Below are 20,880 nucleotides of genomic sequence, written 5' to 3'. Positions count from 1 at the left end.
TCTGGACTTCCCCAACATCTGGAACAATCTTCCTGCATCTAGCCTGTCCAACCCCTTAAGAATTTTGTAAGTTTCTATAAGATCCCCCCTCAATCTTCTAACTTCTAGCGAGTACAAGCCGAGTCTATCCAGTCTTTCTTCATATGAAAGTCCTGACATCCCAGGGATCAGTCTGGTGAACCTTCTCTGTACTCCCTCTATGGCAAGAATGTCTTACAGCGCCAGAGACCCGGGTTCGCTCCTGACTGCGGGTGCTGACAGTATGAAGTTTGCACATTCTCCCTTTGACCGTGTGAGTTTTCTCCGGGTGCTTCAGTTTCCTCCCACATCCCAAAGGTGTACAGGCTTGTGGGTTAATTGGCTTTGGTAAGTTGTAAAATTGTCCCTATTGTGCGGGATAGTGTTAGTGTATGGGGTGGTCGCTGGTTGGCACGGACTTGGTGGGCCGAAGGGCCTGTTTCTGCGCTGTATCTCTCTAAAGTTTAAACTAAGTCTTTACCGTACACCCATTCAATCGTCAAACTCAACCACAATAGACAGAGCAAAGATGCAGGTGACTTTAGAGGTTAGTTTATTATTGTCACGTGTACAGAGCTACAGTGAAAAGCTTATGTTTACGTGATATCCAGTCAACGAAAAGACTCAAAATAAATATAGTGAAGCCGTCCGCAGACAAAGGATAAAGGGTACAACATTTATTGCAAAGATATAACATTGAAGTCTGATCAAAAACAATAGACACAAAATGCTGGAGCAACTCAGCGGGTCAGGCAGCATAGTTGAAGAAATGGAATAGGTGACGTTTCGTGTCGATTAAAGATAGTCCAAAGGTCTCAAACGAGGTAGATGTGAGTTCAGGATTGCGCTATAGCTGATGAGCGGACCGTTCAGTTGCCTGAAAACAGCTGGGAAGAAACTGTCTCTAAATCTGGAGTTGTGTGTTTTCAAACATCTATACCTCCTGTCCGATGAGAAAAGGGGGAAAAGGGAGTGTCCGGGGTGAGACTGGTCTCCAGGCAGCGTGAAGTGCAAATGGAGTCAATAGGATAGCTTTTCAATTATTCCCCTTGCGGCTGTTGTATGTGGGAGTGTAAGCAGACTTTAAAAAAGTGGCCTGAGTGACTGTGACCTAATTGTTTCTTTACATCCTTCTGTTTTTCTCTCTCTCCCCATTACCCCCTGCCTCAGCCGCATTGTATCTGTTGTAAAACAGACAGCATGGCCTCCTGTCTACAACCAAACCTGGATTTGAAATCGATACCCCAACACTTTGGGATGTCCAATGTTAAAATTTCCCCCCTGGGTTACCTGACTCTGTTAGGAAAAACCCCCCCCCCACAAAGTCGTGGCAAAGCTGAACTAAAGTACACTGAATGCTGGAGTAACTCAGCGGGACAGGCAGCATCTCTGGAGAGAGGGGCTGGGTGACGTTTCAGGTTGAGACCATTCTTCAGGCTGAGAGTCAGGGGAGAGAGAGGGAGACACAGAGATTCTGTACTGAACTAACCAAAATACATCTGGCTTGGACTGATTTCCACTTTGCAAATTTATTTTTGATTATGGTTCTGTTTCTGTAAAATTGGGTTATTGTGTCTGATTAAAACGCCCAAATTGCTCCAATTATTGCCAGAAGATTCAATTATATGTGAAAGACTGCCTTGGCATTTTCGTTGCATGGCTGGCGTTTTGATCTTTCAAGAACTTGGGAACCAAATGTTGTCTCTCCGTGAATCGTAACGCGATCCCTGAATGCAGCTCAGATGAGTAAGGATGTGTCACGACAGAAGGTATAATAAAAAAAATCTTGCGGCTTATTAAATTTTCATGTAATCAAAGTTGAAGAAGTGCAGATTCTGGCCAAATTATGGAAGGTTTCGTTGCCGGAATCGTACAATTATTTTAATTGGGTCTCAAGGCAGATACTACGCAAAGTAATTGGACTTAATGACAGATCACATGACGAGATGTGAAAAATGTCAAACATCATTAAGTGTGAAACCTAAATACAGGACTGTATCCCAACCTATTTCCTTTTTATTGGCATCTCAGCTCAATGAAGTTAGTATGTTCGTACACTGCAAATATTTAGAGGATAATAAGACACCACTTAAATAATAGAGTTCTAATTTGCCTGATTAGTGTTGGAATTTGTCTAGAGCACACTGGTGGAAAAAAAAAACCCTTCTTGAGGCATATTAAACATGAATTAATTAAGATTGCCAGAAGAATTGATTTGTAAAATTAGCCTTTAAATTCCTCATGCTCATTTACTTGGTGGGAGTTTTTTGGGGGATAGATTTTGTTCCAGTGAATTCAAATATAAACAGAAAAAAAGTAAAGGCAAATTTGTGGAGCATGTATCATGCCTCGTCCAATTCCTCACTTCCTGGTGCTGATTTAAATTTAGTTTGGACTTCCAAAGTCAGCAGGGAGAGGAGGTGAAGGGGTGGCTGGGAGGGGTATGTTTACCCGAACTGCTTTTAGTTGAGTTTAGAGACACGGCATTGAAACTGGCCCTTCGGCCCACTATGTCCATGCCGACCATCGGTCGCCCGTTCACGCTAGTTCTATGTTATCCCACTTTCTCGCCCACACCAGGCGCAATTTTATAGCGGCCAATTAACCTACCAACCTGCACGTCTTTGCGATGTGGGAAGAAACCCACTAGGTCGGAGGGAGAACGTGCAAACTCCGCACGGTCAGCACTTGAGGTCAGGATCGAACCCGGGTGTCTGGCGCTGTGAGGCAGCAGCTCTCACAGCTGCACCCTTGCGCTGCCCTTAACTTAATTTAAAAAATTGGTATTTAGAGCATTTGTTGTAAAACAAAATCTAATGGTTTTAGATTTTGCGATTATAAAATTGTTATTTGTAAAGATTGCCCTTTTCTAATTACAACGTAGGCAATGTTTTGGGTCGGGACCCGTCTTTAGGTGCAGGACAAAACCAGGCAATGTTAGGGGGGTTGATTAGCAGATGGGTGGTCAAAGATGTGGAGAGGATGTTTCCACTAGTGGGAGAGTCTAGGACTAGAGGTCCTAGCCTCAGAATTGAAGGACGTTCTTTTTGGAAGAAGATGAGGAGAAATTAATTTTGTCAGAGGGTGGTGAATCTGTGGAATTCTTTGCTACAGAGGGCTGTGAAGGCCAAGTCAGTGGGTATTTTTAAGGCAGAAATAGATAGATTCTTGATTAGTACGGGTGTCAGAGGTTATTAGGAGAAGGCAGGAGAATGGGGTTAGGAGGGAGACATAGATCAGCCATGATTGAATGGCGGAGTAGTGTTGATGGGCCAAATGGCCTAATTCTATTCCTATCCTTTATGACCTTATGACCTTATGGCCAGGGATGAAAAGGAGACGAAAGGCTGTGGGATAAGGAGAGAAGAGGCATGAACTGTGAGACTGGAGGATGGGGTGTAGGTGGAAGATCAATTGTATTCTCATTTTCTTCACATCCTTTTTTTCCTTAGAAATGAATCTAGCAGATCCAATTAGGAGATATTAACATTTTACTTTAGACTTTAAAACATGTTGAACAGTGATCAGTCCATGTTGACCAGTAATCAGTCCAGATCAAATCCATGTTGACCAGTGAAAGGTTGAACAAGTTAGGGCTTTATTCTTTGGAGTGCAGAAGGTTAAGGGGGGACATGATAGAGGTCTTTAAAATGATGAGAGGGATAGACAGAGTTGACGTGGATAAGCTTTTCCCACTGAGAGTAGGGAAGATTCAAACAAGGGGACATGACTTGAGAATTAAGGGACTGAAGTTTAGGGGTAACTTGAGGGGGAACTTCTTTACTCAGAGAGTGGTAGCTGTGTGGAATGAGCTTCCACTGAAGGTGGTGGAGGCAGGTTCATTATTATCATTTAAAAATAAATTGGATAGTTATATGGACGGGAAAGGAATGGAGGGTTATGGTCTGAGCGCAGGTATATGGGACTAGGGGAGAATACGTGTTCGGCATGGACTAGAAGGGTCGAGATGGCCTGTTTCCGTGCTGTAATTGTTATATGGTTATATGGTTATCTCCCTGTACAATCCAACACACCAGGGACAATGTAACCGATGTCAATTAACCTACAAACCCGCACGTCTTTGGAGTGTGCGAGGAACCTGGATCACCTGGGGAAAACCCACGCTGTCACAGGGAGAATGTACAAACTCTGTACAGACAGCACCCATGGTCAGGATCGAACCCGGGTCTCTGGCGCTGACAGGCAGCAACTCTACTGCTGCGCCACCATGTTGCACATAATAGTCTTAGATTTCCAGCTTTCTGTTTCCACCCTTTCTTGAATATGGGCCTTGCCTTTGCAAAATATAACAATTACTGTAGTAATAAAAGCAAAAATCTGCTATGCCTAAGTTTATGCTTTTATCAATAAGCGAATATGAACTGGTTTGAACAGCGAGAGTGGCAACAGGCAATGAGGCATGTTAACAGTCAGATGTGCCAGTATTAGACTGGTGTACTTTGCTGAATCAGAATGGAGGTAAAGTTTTTGTCTTACCCCAAACCTGATACTTGAAGGTAACAGGATTTTGTGAAAGCATTTTAAAATTTTTGATGCAGTGGAGCAGCATGTTTGCACTGGTCACGCGGATATTTCATTAGTTTATAAGCTCATAAATAAATAAAACAGAAATCATGCTAATTGGCTCAAAGACCACACTCTCCAAAACCCGCCCGTTCACCATTTCAGTTGATGGCTCACCCATACCCACCTCCTCCCATGTCAAAAGTCTCGGCGTCATTCTGGACAGTACACTTTCCTTTGGCCCCCACATCAGCAATATCACACGCTCTGCATACTTTCATCTCCGCAACATCTCCAGACTCCGCCCCTCCCTCTCCAAAGACAATACAAAAGTCCTCATCCACGCTCTGGTCACATCCCGCATCGGTTACTGTAACGCCCTCCTCACTTGCACCTCCAATAAACTTCTTCATCGCCTCCAATGCATTCACAACTCTGCAGCCCGGATCATCACCCGCACCAGATCATCGGACCACATCACACCAATCCTCACTCAGCTCCACTGGCTCCCTGTGCACCACCGGATTAACTACAAGATTTTACTGCTGACCTTCAAAGCCCTGCACCACCTTGCTCCCCAATACCTCTCTGACCTGCTGCTACCATACACTCCTTCCCAGTCACTTTGTTCCTCCTCAGCTGCAATTTTAACTGTCCCCACATTTAGACTCAGCACCATGGGTGCCAGAGCCTTCAGCTGCTCTGCCCCACGTCTCTGGAACACTCTCCCACCTCCCATCCGTCACCTGGACACTATCGATCAATTCAAATCACAACTCAAAACACACCTGTTTAGATTAGCATACCCGACATAACTTCCACCATGTTCACCCTGATTTTAATGACTTAAAATGTTTTGTGTATTTTCTGTTTTTTTTTTTTGTTTTTGTTTTTAATCAACTTGATTTTAATATTGATAAATGTATTGTGATTTTATGTCCTGTAAGGTGTCCTTGGGTGTCCAGAAAGGCGCCAGCAAATAAAATGCATTATTATTATTATTATAAGTGATAGGAGCAGAATTAGGCCATTTGGTCCTTGAAATCTATTCTGCCATTCAATCATGGGTGATCTACCGTTCCCTCTCAACCCCATTCTCCTGCCTTCGCCCCATAACCCCTGACACCCCTGACATTTATATTAGGGCCAGAGAACTGTCTGTACTATATTCTGTGGGAGTTGATTGCTGGTAAAGTGGGCAGGCAGGCCGGATATTCACTGTATTTTAAGTGACCGAGGTGCGTGTTCCAATTCGTTTAGTTGAGCTTAGTAGTTTAGTTTAGTAGCTTATTTTACCTTAGATTAGTACGGGTGTCAGAGGCTATGGGGAGGAGGCAGGAGAATGGGGTTAGGAGGGAGAGATAGATCAGCCATGATTGAATGGCAGAATAGACTTGATGGGCCGAATGGCCTAATTCTACTCCTATCACTTATGATCTTAGTTTAACTTATTGTCACGTGCACTGAGGTAGTGGGAAAAACCTTTTGTTGCGTGCTATCCAGTTGGCGGAAATGCCATCCATAATTACAATTGGGCCACCCACAGTGTACAGATACAGGATAAAGGGAATAGAAAAATAGAAAATAGGAGCAGGAGTAGGCCATTCTGCCCTTCGTGCCAGCACCGCCATTCAATAAGGTCATGGCTGATCATCCAATATCAGTACCCCATTCCTGCTTTTCCCCCATATTCCTTGATTCCGTTAGCCCTAAGATCCAAATCTATCTCCTAGTGGATTCGGGAAGCCCTAAGAGCCAAATCTAACTTTCTCTTGAAAACATCCAGTGAATTGGCCTCCACTGCCTTCTGTGGCAGAGAATAACACACAGTGCAAGATAAAGTCCGATTAAGAATAGTCCACGGGTCTCCAATGAGGTAGATGGGAGGTCAGGACCTCTCTCTCATTCCCGGCATCAGAATGAACAGGTAAAGAACCTGTCCCACTTGGGAGTCATTTGCATGTCATTTACACAACATCATTTACGTGTCATGATGCATGACGCGCGCGTTGTGACATGCCCGTGATGCGCGCATGGCGTGCATTACGCGCGCATGGCGAGGCGTGGTGGCGGAGGCAATGACGCACGGTCGCGCGTGGTGCCCCAGGATTTTGGGATTCACAAAATCTTCGCGCGGCAGCTGCATGACGCGCAAATGACGCCCGAGTGGGACAGGCCCTTACAAAGACTGATGATTAGACAGTGTGGGGGAGGGGATTAGGATTTAGCATGGCAGTTATAAAAAAAACATCTGACGCACAAGAAACATAACCTTGAAAACTCTGCGTTGAAAATCTTGCACTTAGAAATTCTTTAGAGCAGCCTTGGCCATGAGAAGTCACTGATTTTAACCACATGGATTAATTTTGGGAGAAAAACTCTTGTGTGCAATGAAGGGGAATATTTGTGTTTTTAACAGACGTGTATGATCAGTGAGAGATGATAGGAGAGTAAGTTATGAAGTGGTATGATATTTAACTTTGGTTTAGTTTTAGTTTAGTTTGGTGAAACAGCATAGAAACAGTCCCTTCGGCCTCCGAGTCCGAGCTGACCATCGATTGCCCATTCCAGGTTATCCCATTTTCTCATCCACTCACGACACACCAGGGCCAATCAACCAACAAAGCTGCACGTCTTTGGGAAGTCAGAGGAAACCGGAGCACCCTGGAGGAAAATCATGCGTTCAGAGGGAGAACGTGCTAACTCCCCATAGATAGCACCCAAAGTCAGGAGCCAACCTGGGTCCCTTCTAATATCCTAATGCCAGGCTCTGAATTATGTGATGAATATAGGAAGGTCAAGGGCTTGTATTTCTCATGGAAGTGAGCACAAATACCAAGATGATAGTGTCTAAGGAAGACCTTAATGAAACATGTGGTAATCCTGGAGTGGAAGAAGTGTATTCTAAAATTAAAAGTTGTGAAGTGCGTTTCAAGTAAACAGATTACTGTTAAAAGATCGTATGAAGTAACTATTTCTGTCATGTTTAGTTTGGAGATGCAGCATGGAATCTGAGATACAGTGTATCTGCATCCATCCTTTCAGCTTGCAATATGTTGCCCAGAACATATGATATTTCAAAGTAACAATTGTTGTAATCTAGAGAATGGAGAGCACAAGAAAATATTGCAGATCCTTAAAGAAAATGCAATGGCCTAGAAATTGCAAAGCCAATCATTGAATTGTTACTAACATTCGACCGCGCCACGATACCCAAAGAGTCACAACTCGTTATTGCTCAACTTTTGTCATTTGCAGGGAACAGGCCCTTCTGCCCACCGAGTTATGCTGTAGGTGGGCAGCACAGTGCTGAAACGGTAGAGTTGCTGGCTTACACCGCTAGGCACCAGGGTTCAATCCTGACTATGGGTTCTGTTTGTACGGAGTTTGCATGTTCTCCCCATGGCCGCATGGGTTTTGGTGCTTTGGTTTCCTCCCACACTCCAAAGACGTGCAGGCTTCAGTTAAATTTGCAAACTGTCAACTAGTGTGTAGGATAGTGCTAGTGTATGGGGTGATCGCTGGTTGGTGCGGACTTGGTGGGCCGAAGGGCCAGTTTCTGCGCTGTAACTCTAAAAGAGTCCAGTTAGAAAAATAGAAACATAGAAAATAGGTGCAGGAGTAGGCCAATCGGCCCTTCGAGCCTGCACCGCCATTCAATATGACCATGGCTGATCATCCAACTCAGTATCCTGCACCTGCCCTCTCTCCATACCCCCTCATCCCTTAAGCCACAAGGGCCACATCTAACTCCCTCTTAAATATAGCCAATGAACTGGCCTCAACTACCTTCCAGGGATTCACCACTCTCTATGTGAAAAATGTTTTCCTCATCTCGGTCCTAAAAGATTTCCCCCTTATCCTTAAACTGTGACCCCTTGTTCTGGACTTCCCCAACATCGGGAACAATCTTCCTGCATCTAGCCTGTCCAACCCCTTAAGAATTTTGTAAGTTTCTATAAGATCCCCCCTCAATCTTCTAATTCTAGCGAGTACAAGCCGAGTCTATCCAGTCTTTCTTCATATGAAAGTCCTGACATCCCAGGAATCAGTCTGGTGAACCTTCTCTGTACTCCCTCTATGGCAAGAATGTATTTTCTCAGATTAGGCGTTCACACTAGTTCTCTGTCATCCCACCTTCTCATCCATGATATTTAATTCTGATTGTTTTAGGTTTAGGGACACAGCATAGAAACATCCCACTTCAGCTGGCTGAGCCCACGCCAACCATAGATCACCCATTCACACGAGTTCTACATTATCCCACCACCTCATCCACTCCCGACATACCGGGCGCAATTCTAGAGGCCAATTAACCCACAAGGCCGCACGACTTTGGGATGTGGGAGGAAACCGGAGCACCCGTAGTCGACCAGCTGCGCCACTGTGCCGCACAGAGGGTGATTTGGTACAAATGGAGACAATTAATGGGCTGGGTGAACTGTCCAATGGCTTGAAATTTGATCTAAATATTATAAAGAGAAACACTCTCTCGGGGAACAGAGCATAGTTTATAATGTAAAATGGAAATTAGTTCCATGAAACATTTGAAGGCTTCCTGAGGTATGCCTGCATATCAGTGCGTAATTGCTGGATGTTTCCTTACCCAGTAATTGCAGGGCAATCAGCAGCTCGAACAAGGGTCTGAAATATAGACAGAAAAGCCTCTATTAAACTGTAGTACTGATTTTAACGAAGGAACTCGTTGAAGACTATTTTTCCCTGTCAGTTCATTTCAAAGATTATTAGTCACATCAAGTGTAGCAAGGAACAGCAGATGCTGGTTTAATCCGAAGAGAGACTCAAAAAGCTGGAGTAATTCAGCGGGTTCGGACAGCATCTCAGCAGAAAAGGTATTGGTGACGTTTCTGGTCAAGACGCTGCTGCAGACTACAACATCACCTCTTTCTTTTCTCCAGAGATGCTGTTTGACCTGCTGAGTTACTCCAGCTTTTTGTGCCCATCATAGTCACATCAAAGTGGCTCCACAGTCACTTATTGGGGTGTTGCTAGCTACTTGTATCGCAACCAGCATTTATACAAAATATAAAGTAGGACTTTTAGTCTAGAGATAGTTTAGCTTAGCGATACAGCTGGAAACAGGCCCTTTGGCCCACCTCGTCCGTGCCGACCAGTAATCCCCGTACACTAGCACTATCCTACACACATGGGACAATTTACAATCTTTACTGAAGCCAATTAACCTACAAACCTGTATGTCGTTGGTGTGTGTGAGGAAACCGGTGTACCTGGAGAAAACCCACGCGGTCACAGGGAGAACGTACAAACTCTATACAGACAGCACACGAAGGCAGCAACTCTACCATAGGCCACTGTGCCGCCCCTTTTTAAATGATAAAATCTAATACATTAAAACTGGATGGTTCACACTAGTTTTACGTTCTCATCAATTCTCCACACACCAGGGTGAATTTTACGAGGCTAATTAACCTACAAACGTGCATCTTTGTGATGTGGGAGGAAACTGGAAATAAATGACTTCATTGTCACAGACAATTTCCTTTTTTGCATATAGTTCCATAAAAATGTTACTATACATAGGCACAATCTTTCTTATGTAGAGTGTAGGAATAGTAGATTAAACTGAGGCTGTACACAAGAGTCTACATCTTATATTGGCTTGAGTGTTTATTTTAACCAATATATATAATCAATTATTGCAATAATATGTACAATATGTACTTCTCCGTGGATTGTCACCTTGTCGTGGTGGAGAAGCTTGTGTGGTCCTGTGATCCTGAGAGAGATGCCGTCTGGAGCTATGCTCCTGGTAGGGCCACCCATGGCGGTAAGGTCGAGGGGGAGGTCTCTGACAAAGAGCAATCCAACCAAGACCTCAGCGGTGGAACAGGCGGAGGACGATGATGGCTGGACTCACCTTAGTGGAGAGTCACAACGGCTGGGAAGGTGGTTGAAGGGTGCAGCAGGAATGAGTCTCCGGTTCCTAAACTAAACTAAACTAAACTAGGCTGAGCTAAACAAAGCACGCTGAAACATTAAAGATGAATATGCACTAAACTTGACCCAACATTTGTTTTAAATGAGAGAAAATTGGTTTATTTTTTCATTTAAGAGGGTAAAGTCAGGCACAGATTTTTATTTTACTATTCAGATTCACTAAATTGAGCTTTGCAGTTAACCTTTGATAGTATATAGAATGGTGGTTTTTAATTTGAGGTTGTTAACTTTATGTCCAAACTGAATCTCGTTCCAGGCCTTTGGGTTCATGACGCGTGTGGCTTTGCAAGCAGAGAAAATGAATCATCACCCAGAATGGTTCAATGTGTACCACAAGGTAACGTGAACGATAGTTTCACAGCAAGACGGTGTGTATTAATTCAGTCTGCAACAGTCTGAAGAAGGTTATTGACCCGAAACATCACCCATTCCTTCTCTCCAGAGATGCTGCCTGTCATAGAAAATAGGCGCAGGAGTAGGCCCTTTGAGCCAGCACCGCCATTCACTATATGAACATGGCTGATCATTCAAAATCAGTACCCCGTTCCTGCTTTCTCCCCATATCCCTTGCTTCCGTTAGCCCTGAGAGCTATATCTAACTCAAAAATGTGACTGTCTATCTAACTGTACCGCTGAGTTACTCCAGCATTTTGTGTCTATCTTTGGTTTAAAGCAGCATCTGCAGTTCCTTCCAACACACCACATGTGCCTCGCTCCTTTCAAAGCAGTGCCATATTAGCGATGTCAGCACTAGCACACCATGTTTCCTCAGCACACCACAGACTGGTAAACATTATCTCAAGAGAGTCAAGAGTGTTTTATTGTCATGTGTCCCAAATAGAACAATGAAATTCTTACTTGCAGCAGCACAACAGAATATGTAAACATGGTACACTGTAAACAATATGATAAACGAGAGAAAAAAAGTTCAGTGTGTGTATATATACACATGCTCACATATACACATATATATATATGTATGTATATATGTATGTATATATATGTATATGTTCTAGGATTCTTCGGCCTCCTCCATTGTCAGAGTGAGACTAAATGGAAATCGGAGGAACAGCATCTCATATTTCATCTCATATTTCATCTCACATCTCATCTTATATTTTGCTTTGGCAGCTTACAACCAGCGGTGTGAGTATTGATTTCTGTAACTTCAAGTAACCCTTGCATTCCCTCTCTCTCCATCCCTCCCCCACCCAAGTGGCAAATGTTGTGCCTCTTTTCAAGAAGGGCTGCAGGAAAAATGCTGGGAACTATAGGCTGGTGAGCTTAACATCTGTAGTTGGTAAGTTGCTGGAGAGTATTCTGAGGGATAGGATATGCAGGCATTTGGATGGGCAAGGGATGATTAGGGACAGTCAGGTGTTATAAGGTGCTACAAGCCCGAACCAGTGTATTCTCAGACATTGCCATCTTGGTTAATACCTTACAGCAGAGTTAGTTAGCCCTTACTCTCTCCTTTTGTTCCTTGTGTGCAGTTCCACAAAACAAGCTTCAAAGAGGCTTGCTTAAGCATTAATAGCACTGTAACTAGCCGCATTTTGTGTGTGTTTTAGTGCTGGTTCAGCTCATCCAGACTAGCAAATGTTGTTGTTGTTACACCACAAAATATTGTCACCGACACATCCCTCAAAATTTCCTCTTCCCCTCCCGTCGTCTCCAAATCATCCCTCAAAATGACCTCTTATGAACCTCACCAGCACTCATCCTGCAAGAGTTCGGCCCCTATCTCCAACTCCTCGAAACATTCCTCTTTCTCACCACCTTTTATCCTTCAACAATTCCTCTTCCCCTCCCTTCATCTCCAACTCGTCCCCCAAAATGACTTCTTCCCCACTCCTTCCTCAAAACGCCCTCTTTCCCTCCCCACCACACCCTTCTGCGGCGAGCTAACGTCTCACAGCCGCTGCTGCTGTCCTTCTATCGATGTGCCGTGGAAAGTATCCTCACCTATGGAATCCTGGTGTGGTTTGCCAGCTGTACTGTGGCTGAGAGGAGGGCGCTGCAGGGAATTATAAAAACTGCGCAGCGCATTACAAACGTTAACCTGCCCTCCTTGGATGACATATACAAGGCCCGATGCTTGCGCAGGGCCATAAATATCAAGAAGGACACATCCCACCCTGCCAACCACCTTTTTACTCTGCTACCCTCCGGGAGGCGATTCAGGTCTCTGCAGGCTCGCACTGGTAGACTAAAAAATAGTTTCTACCATTGTGCGATAAAAGAGCTTAACTCCAATAGTGAACACTGGGAAGCAAGAAGTAACTTCGAGGAATACCGCTAAATTCTTTTAATCTCTTTTAAAAATGTATTTATATTCTACTATTAACTGTACATATGTGCATTGGTGTTGTGTTGTATTTCTTTTAACGGAGGAGAAGCAAATGGAATTTCGTTGCTCAGTTTTGTGCAATGACAATAAACATATTCTATTCTATTCCCGCACCTCTTATAATCCGGACAAAATTACAACAACGCACTTGAAGCCCCCTTTCCCGAAAGTCCCCCCCCACCCCCCCGAAAATGTGGCGCAACGAGGCGGCCGATCTCGACCTCATCGCGACTTCCGCGGCTGATCGGTGGGTCGTATTTACCCCCTGCCGCCGGGGCTCTGGAACCCCAGCCCGGCCGGAGCTGGCAGATCCGTTTCCATAGCTGACTTCCGAGGCCGGCTTTGTGGGCCAGTATCTCCCCCTCCCCACGGTGGCCTAGGCGGGACGGTCCGACTATGGCCGACCCGGCAAAACGGATAATCCGGCAAGGCTCTGGAACCAAGGGTGCCGGAAAATCGATGGTGGACCTGCACCAAAATTAATTTTGCCCCACTTTAGTTTCGTCTCGAGATCACTTCTTTGATTAAAGTGGAATGGTGACTCAATCATGCATTTAATATAAATGTACATATATTTCTCTCCCCCAGGTTCAGATCACTCTCCTGACCCATGACTGCCGTGGTCTCTCCAAAAAAGATATTAAGCTGGCAAAATTCATCGAACAAGCTGCTGCTTCTCCCAATTAGTTGTTTTTCTGCCTTTTTTCCTTCCAGGGGGGAAACAGCGAGGGGGGTTTGCATAAAATATACCTTTGAAGGAATTTAAGCTCACGGTGAAATTGGGAAGAATAATGGAACGTGTAATCCCATTTTTAAATTCCTTCAAAAATGAAGGTCATGGCTGCTGTGAATAGTAATGCAGTGAATAGTAAGTTGTGTGAAACTGTAATCTCAATGGTTCAGCGGTACTTGATTGCCATGTACCGAGATGCGGTGAAATTCTTGGTTATAAGTACATTTCAATAAAATCCTACCATACATGTACACAATCATACTTAAGCTCAGGAGTGTAAGAATAGAAGATTACATTGAGGCAGTACACAAAGGAACAGTGGCGCAGCGGTCGAGTTGCTGCCTTACAATGCCAGAGTCCCTGGTTCGATCCCGACTACGGGTGCTGTCTGTACGGAGTTTTTACGTTCTCCCTGTGACCGTGTGGGTTTTCTTCGGGATCTCCGGTTTCCTCCCACACTCCAAAGACGTACAGGTTTGTAGGTTGATTGGCTTGGTATAATATGTAAATTGTCCCAAGTGTGTGTAGGATAGTGTTAATGTGCGGGGATCGCTGGTCGGCGCGGGCTCGGTGGGCCGAAGGGCCTGTTTCCGCGCTGTGTCTCTAAAGTAAAGTAAACTAAACTAAAGAGTCGCCACATTTCCGGCGCCATCTTGTATCCTGAAGTTTCAATGTTTTTAAAAATATAGAGTCTTAAGTTGGCCTTACAGGCCCATTATAGAAACATATAAAACATAGAAAATAGGTGCAGGAGTAGGCCATTCGGCCCTTCGAGCCTGCACCACCATTCAATATGATCATGGCTGATCATCCAACTCAGTATCCTGTACCTGCCTTCTCTCCATACCCCGAGATCCCTTTAGCCATAAGGGCCACATCTAACTCCCTCTTAAATATAGCCAATGAACTGGCCTCAACTACCTTCTGTGGCAGAGAATTCCAGAGATTCACCACTCTCTGTGTGAAAAATGTTTTTATCCTGGCAATGGCACTGGGCTGGAGTTGCTGATCACGGGAATTATTTTTTTAATGAATGTACAAATTGAAAGCAGGAATGTAAATGCATTAGACTTGTATCTGAAATGCTGTTGAGGGGGTATTTGTGTATTATTAAAATATTAAATGTTTGAAACACTCGGCAGGTCAGGGAGCATTTGTCGATCAAGAAACAGCTAACATTTCAGGGCAGAGACTCTTCATCGAAATTTGTATTTTTCTTTCCACATATGCAGCCCGACCTGCTGAACATTTCCAACACTGGTTTTATTTCAGGTTTCCAGCATCTGCAGTTTTTGAAAAAATAATTCCATTACCCGCATGTTATATTGGGTTTAGTTTACACAATACTTGAGAAATAATAAAGACAAAATGGAATATCCACTTATGTTGGGTGCATTTCCTTCAATATAAATAAAATGTTGAGAAGTGCAAGTGTGCAACTTTTCTTTCTTTTATCACAATGTTTGCCCTACTTTGTTGCGTTGCTTGGTGGCGCAGTGGTGGAGTTGCTGCCTTACAGCACCAGAGACCCGGCTTCGATCCTGGCTACGGGTGCTGTCTGTAAGGAGTTTGTACTTTCTCCCCACGACTGCGTGGCTTTCCTCCGGGTGCTCTGGTTTCCTCCCACACTCCAAAGCCTTACAGGTTTGTAGGTGATTGGCTTCTGTAAATTTTGCCTTCCTGTCTGAAGATATGGCTGGAGCCTGCAGGTCCCTGACCCATAACATTACCTATCCATGTTCTCCGAAGATGCTGCCTGACGTTCTGAATTACTCCAGCATTTTGTAATTTTTTTACCTTCTTGCTTGCTTGTCGATTAACCTGACAAATCTTGAACACTAATATTAAAATGATAAACCTTGATATATCCAAAAGTGATCCTCCTGAACCTTCAGCCTGTGCTGCAGAGGAATGTTTATGGTTTATTTCTACTTTTCTGCTTCTCATATTGCTGTTTTAAAAATATATATTATTTACAATCTATTATACAATTTATTTAATTACAATAATGCTATTTAAATAAAATGGATTTATTACAAATTACTATTTACAATCTGCATGACTAAAATTGGAATGGAAGAGTAATGGGAATGGAATAGTACGGGGATCGCTGGTTGGCACGGACTCAATGGGCCGAAGGGCCTATATCCATGCTGTATCTCTAAACTAAATTCAACTAAACTAAGCAGTGTTTAATTTAGTTTGTGTAGGAAGGAATTGCAGAATCACACGGGATATATACACAAAATGCTGGAGTAACTCAGCGGAACAGGCAGCATCTCTGGAGAGACGGAATTTGCGATGTTTCGGGTCGAGACACTTCTTTAGAATAAAGCAGAATTCAGACTAAACTTCAGTTTAGTTTATTGTCACGTGTACGAGGCACAGCGTAAAGCAATTGTTGCCTGCTACCCAGTCACAGGTGAGATAATGCATGATTACAATTGAGCCATTCACAGTGTACAGATACATGATGAGGGAATAATGTTTAGTGGAGGGTAAAGCCAGCAAAATCCGATCAAGGGTTGTCCGAGTGTCTCCAATTAGGTGATAAACAAATGAGGTTGTACAATAGTTCAAAGGCATCGAGACAATCACCTGGTCTCGATGCCTTTAGTGCAGCACAGAAAGATGAATTCAAGTATTAACTTCACTTCCCCAGTTGAATAAGGGAGCTTTGAAGATGATACGGAATTGTGAATAGCAAACTAACTCTACCTTCATTTCAGAAGGCTTCCAAGTTTCTCTCTCCCATCAATTTGAAGATGTTGCAAAATACTTTAATTGAAATAAAAAAATGGTGGATACCTGCTATTTTATTGCAACCAGATCAGATGGGGAGAAGGCAGGAGACTGGGGTTAGGAGGGAGAGATAGATCAGCCAATTGAATGCAGAGTAGACTGAATGGCCTAATTCTGCTCCTATTACTTATGATCTTATGCAGTACTTAAGCCCGAATACTCCGGTTTCCTCCCACATTCCAAAGATGTAAGGTTTATAGGTTAATTGGCTTATGTAAATTGTAAATTGTCCCTTGTGTGTAGGATAGTGATAGTGGTTGGCGCGGACTCGGTGGGCCGAAGGGCCTGATTCCGCGCTGTATCTCTAAAGTCTAAAGACTGAGAAAAGAAAAGGAATGGCCAAAATTCACTTGATACTAAAAGAAAACACAATTGAAAACTTCCAGCACGTACCAGTCGGCGAGCAGCAGGAGAGCTTTCAACAAGTTTAATAGCCGGAGTCGCTGAAAGCATCTTGGTGCTGAGATGGAGGAAGTCTATCTGGTGAACGCCTGGTTAGTGTCAGGGCCTTTCGTGACGAGTGTGGCTACTCATGACTGGATTAAGTCCCACAAACAAAACGGTTGAAATAATATGTGTAGGAAGGAACTGCAGATACTGGTTTAAAGCGAAGATAGAGACAAAAAGCTGGAGTAACTCAGCGTATCAGACAGCATCTCTGGGGAAAAGGAATAGGTGACGTTTCGGGTCGAGACCCTTCTTCAGACGGCGGTCTTCGGTCCAAAGAAGGGTCTCGATCTGAAACGCCACCTATTCCTTTTCTCCCCTAGATGCTGTCTGACGCGCTGAATTACTCCACCACTTTGTGTCTGTCTTCAGTTGAAATAATAGCTTCGTTCTCTGTCAAAATTGTCAATTTGTTTTTGAAAATGTTTGAAATAATAACTACGGAGAGGATTCAAAAATCGGAGGTGCAAAGGGACTTGTGAGTGCATGGTGCAGGATTCCCAAAAGGTTAATTTACAGCGTGTAGAAAAAAACAGCAAATGCTGCTAGATGACAAAGAGGCCCGTATGAAGCGTTTCAAAAAGGGGGTGGCATGACAGGATTACAAAACAATGTCTGTGAAATAATGTGCGCGCAGCACACATCATGAGCGCGAAGCTCGAAATCCCTCATTGCCAGGGTCCAGGGCCCGCTTAAGGGCAATGGAAGCTCTGGGGTTTTATATGGTCTCTGGTGCATTCTGAGCCTTGTTTTGGAGCATTTTTGCACCAATTTTATGACCACTATTTCAGAAATAATTTTGGTTGAGTCAAGAGCAATGAGTGGGTGGAATGTGATGATTGGGATCATTGTTGTATACATTTAAAAAAAATCAAGAATTGAAGTTGTCCTTGTTTTAATAAATAAGTTGTACTGTTGTAAAATGTTATGTAAAATGTTATAAAAGAGCATGCAAAAACTGCAAATAAAATACTGTAAGTTTTTGCAGTGAAGAAAACCTTTTTTTAGAAAATGTTTTGTGTGTTAATTTGATTGCCTGTTACTGTTCAACTGTGTTAGTGTGTGCAGTGTACCTTTAATGGTGACCTAACTCCTGACCTAACAACTTCACATCACATCAATTTCAACATGGAATAGGGATGTGAATTCAACATTTAGTTCGAATTCAATTTCCATCATGAAAATTGAAGTCAAACTAAATGGTGCATTTACATTACTATGATCGCTTTCAAACTAACCTATTTTACTGTCATACAGGGTACTATTATAACAAATTCTAGTTCCATGATGACTCATAAACAAGATCACAAATCGCATTTTGAATTCTCAAACACAATGTGATTATGAATAATTGCAGAGTTGCGAAGTTTCACCGAGCATTTCCGTATTTTGATGGCTGATTTCCGTATTTTGATAGTATTTTGTTGGGGAAATCGGTATTTCTCACATAAATGCAATAGAATGTACTACACAGAAACTGGATTTTTGAAAATCAGTATCTTACATGCAACCTCATGTATTCTCAAATATCAGTATGGAATACTGACGATCAGTACTACTGAATTGCGAAACCATTTTTGAAATGTGAATTTATCATTTTTGATTTTGATTCAATCATATCCTTATTATAACTATAAAACTCTGATCTTGGATGTGTGTGTGTGTATTTATTTATTTGTTTGTGGGTTTTCACATCTTCTCAAAAAACGACGCGTGAACGGGAATTTTTTTTAACATATTCTGGTAGAAATTTACCCCCTGGAGTCCGAAATCGGCTAACCTGAAAATGTTGTGCTTTATTTCTTGAGATATTGATAAAAATGTTCACAAATCCGATCAAACTTTGAAATCAAAAGGCATGTTTTTTGCTTATGACGTGACAATGGATCTGCCTGCCTGCCGTCTGCTCGTGCTGCGACTGACATCACCTCTCAGCCCGCTTTCCGCCCCCGTTGTTCAAAAGTTGCCCTGTCGACTGAAGACCAAAGATCATAGCTGAAGACCGCGTCAGCCCCATTGACGCTCCTTTGGTCGACACTCACCCGCCCGGCCGTCCGCGCGTGCCTTGGCTCGGCTCTCTCTCTCCCCTCCCCTCTCTTCCCCCTCCCCTCTCTCTCTCCCCCTCCATCTCTCTCTACGCCCCATTCTCTCTCTACACCTCTCTCTCTCTCCTCCCCTTTCATTCTCTCTCCCCCTCTGCTCCCCCCCCCCCCCCCTCTCTCTCCCCCCCTCTGCCCCCCCCCTCTCTCCCCCTCTCTTACCCCTCTCTCTCCCTCTCTCTCTCTCCTGCCCCCGCTGCCCCCTCTCCCCCTCTCTCCACCTCTCTTCCTCTCTTTCCCCCCTTCTCCCCCCCCTCTCTTTCCGCCCCCTCTCTCTCCCCCCTCTCTACCCCCCCCACTCTCTCCATCTCTCTCTCTTCCCCTCTCCCCCCCCCCCCCCCCTCTCTTGGCCCGGGCCTCCCTCTCTCTCTCTCCCCCCCCTCTCTCTCTCTCTCCCCCCCTCTCCCCCCTCTCTCTCTCTCCCCTCTCTCTCTCCTCTCTCTCTCTCCCCCTCTCTCTCCCCTCTCTCTCTCCCTCTCTCTCTCCCTCCTCCCCTCTCTCCCTCTCCCCCTCTCTCTCTCCCCCTCTCTCTCCCCTCCTCTCTCTCTCCCTCTCTCTCTCTCTCCCCCTCTCTCTCCCCCTCTCTCCCCCAGCTCTCTCTGTCACTGACCCTCTGCCCTCTCCACCCCCTTCCCTCTCCCTCTCTAGACGCGACTGCGTGTTGGGGAGCTATGCATGAGTGGATAGGGCGGGTATGGGGTGAAAGGAGCGAATGAATAATAATAATATAATATCAAGGGGGGTGGTTAGTGTGTGTGTGTGGGGGGGGGGGGGGGGGGGTGAGGGGACGGGACCCAACGGGTCCCTACTTGGTCTAGTAACTATTAAAAGTCTGATCTTGGATGTGTGTGTGTGTTTGTTTGTGTGTGTGTTTGTTTGCGTATAACATGTTAACAGTAAAATCTTTACATATTCCAGTAGAGATTTTTCCCCTGGAGTCCAAAATCGCCCTATCTGAAAATGTCATGCTTTTTTTCTCGAGTTATTAATGAAAATCTTCAAAAATATGACAAACTTTGCTCTGCGCCATCTTGCTCGCGCAGCGAATGTCGTCACCCCCCCCCCCCCACACCTCCCTTCTCCTTTGATTGATGCCCGCTCCCCGCTCCCCCCTGCTCCTCTCACCCCTCCTTTCCCCCCTCCTCTCCTTCCCACTTCTCTCCCTCCTCCTTTCTCCTCCCCTCCCCCCTTCCTCTCCCCGAGGTGACCGAGAACCTGGCCAGGGAGAGGTTTGCCGCCGACGCCGCCTTTGAAAGTCTTGCCCTCAAGTTTCGCAGCGATAGTGACAACGAGTCGCTCTGAGGGAAGAACAAGCCTCTGCCCTCTCGGTCATCGAGCGCAACGCCAGGGTCATCCAGTGGCTGTACATAGAAACATAGAAAATAGGTGCTGGAGTAGGCCATTCGGCCCTTCGAGCCTGATCATGGCTGATCATCCAACTCAGTATCCTGTACCTGCCTTCTCTCCATACTCCTTGATACCTTTAGCTACAAGGGCCACATCTAACTCCCTCTTAAATATAACCAATGAACTGGCCTCAACTACATTCTGTGGCAGAGAATTCCACAGATTCACCACTCTCTGTGTGAAATTTTTTTTTTCTCATCTCGATCCTAAAAGATTTCCCCTTATCCTTAAACTGTGACCCCTTGTTCTGGACTTCCCCAATATCGGGAACAATCTTCTTGCATCTAGCCTGTCCAACCCCTTAAGAATTTTGTAAGTTTCTATAAGATCCCCCCTCAATCTTCTAAATTCTAGCGAGTACACGCCGAGTCTATCCAGTCTTTCTTCATATGAAAGTCCTGACATCCCAGGAATCAGTCTGGTAAACCTCTCCGTACTCCCTCTATGGCAAGAATGTCTTTCCTCAGATTTGGAGACCAAAACTGTACGCAATACCCCAGGTGTGGTCTCACCAAGACCCA

General features: G+C 44.5%; 1 protein-coding gene across 2 annotated transcripts in view; it reads left to right on the top strand.

Annotated features, from left to right (window-relative positions):
• LOC129701789 (pterin-4-alpha-carbinolamine dehydratase 2-like) overlaps window positions 1–14,739 on the top strand; it is a 42,934-nt gene extending 28,195 nt beyond the window's left edge. For both annotated transcript variants that reach the window (XM_055643227.1, XM_055643225.1), the window contains exons 3-4: window positions 10,778–10,858; window positions 13,460–14,739. In XM_055643227.1, coding sequence (XP_055499202.1) covers window positions 10,778–10,858; window positions 13,460–13,558 — 180 coding nt within the window. In that variant the 3' untranslated portion in view covers window positions 13,559–14,739. The remainder of the gene's footprint in view (window positions 1–10,777; window positions 10,859–13,459) is intronic.
• Window positions 14,740–20,880: the final 6,141 nt, after the last annotated feature.

This window comes from Leucoraja erinacea, chromosome 11, assembly GCF_028641065.1.
Source record: "Leucoraja erinacea ecotype New England chromosome 11, Leri_hhj_1, whole genome shotgun sequence".
NCBI lineage: Eukaryota > Metazoa > Chordata > Chondrichthyes > Rajiformes > Rajidae > Leucoraja > Leucoraja erinaceus.
Note: the sequence above shows the minus strand (reverse complement) of the source record. Positions and strands in the feature narration are given on the sequence as shown.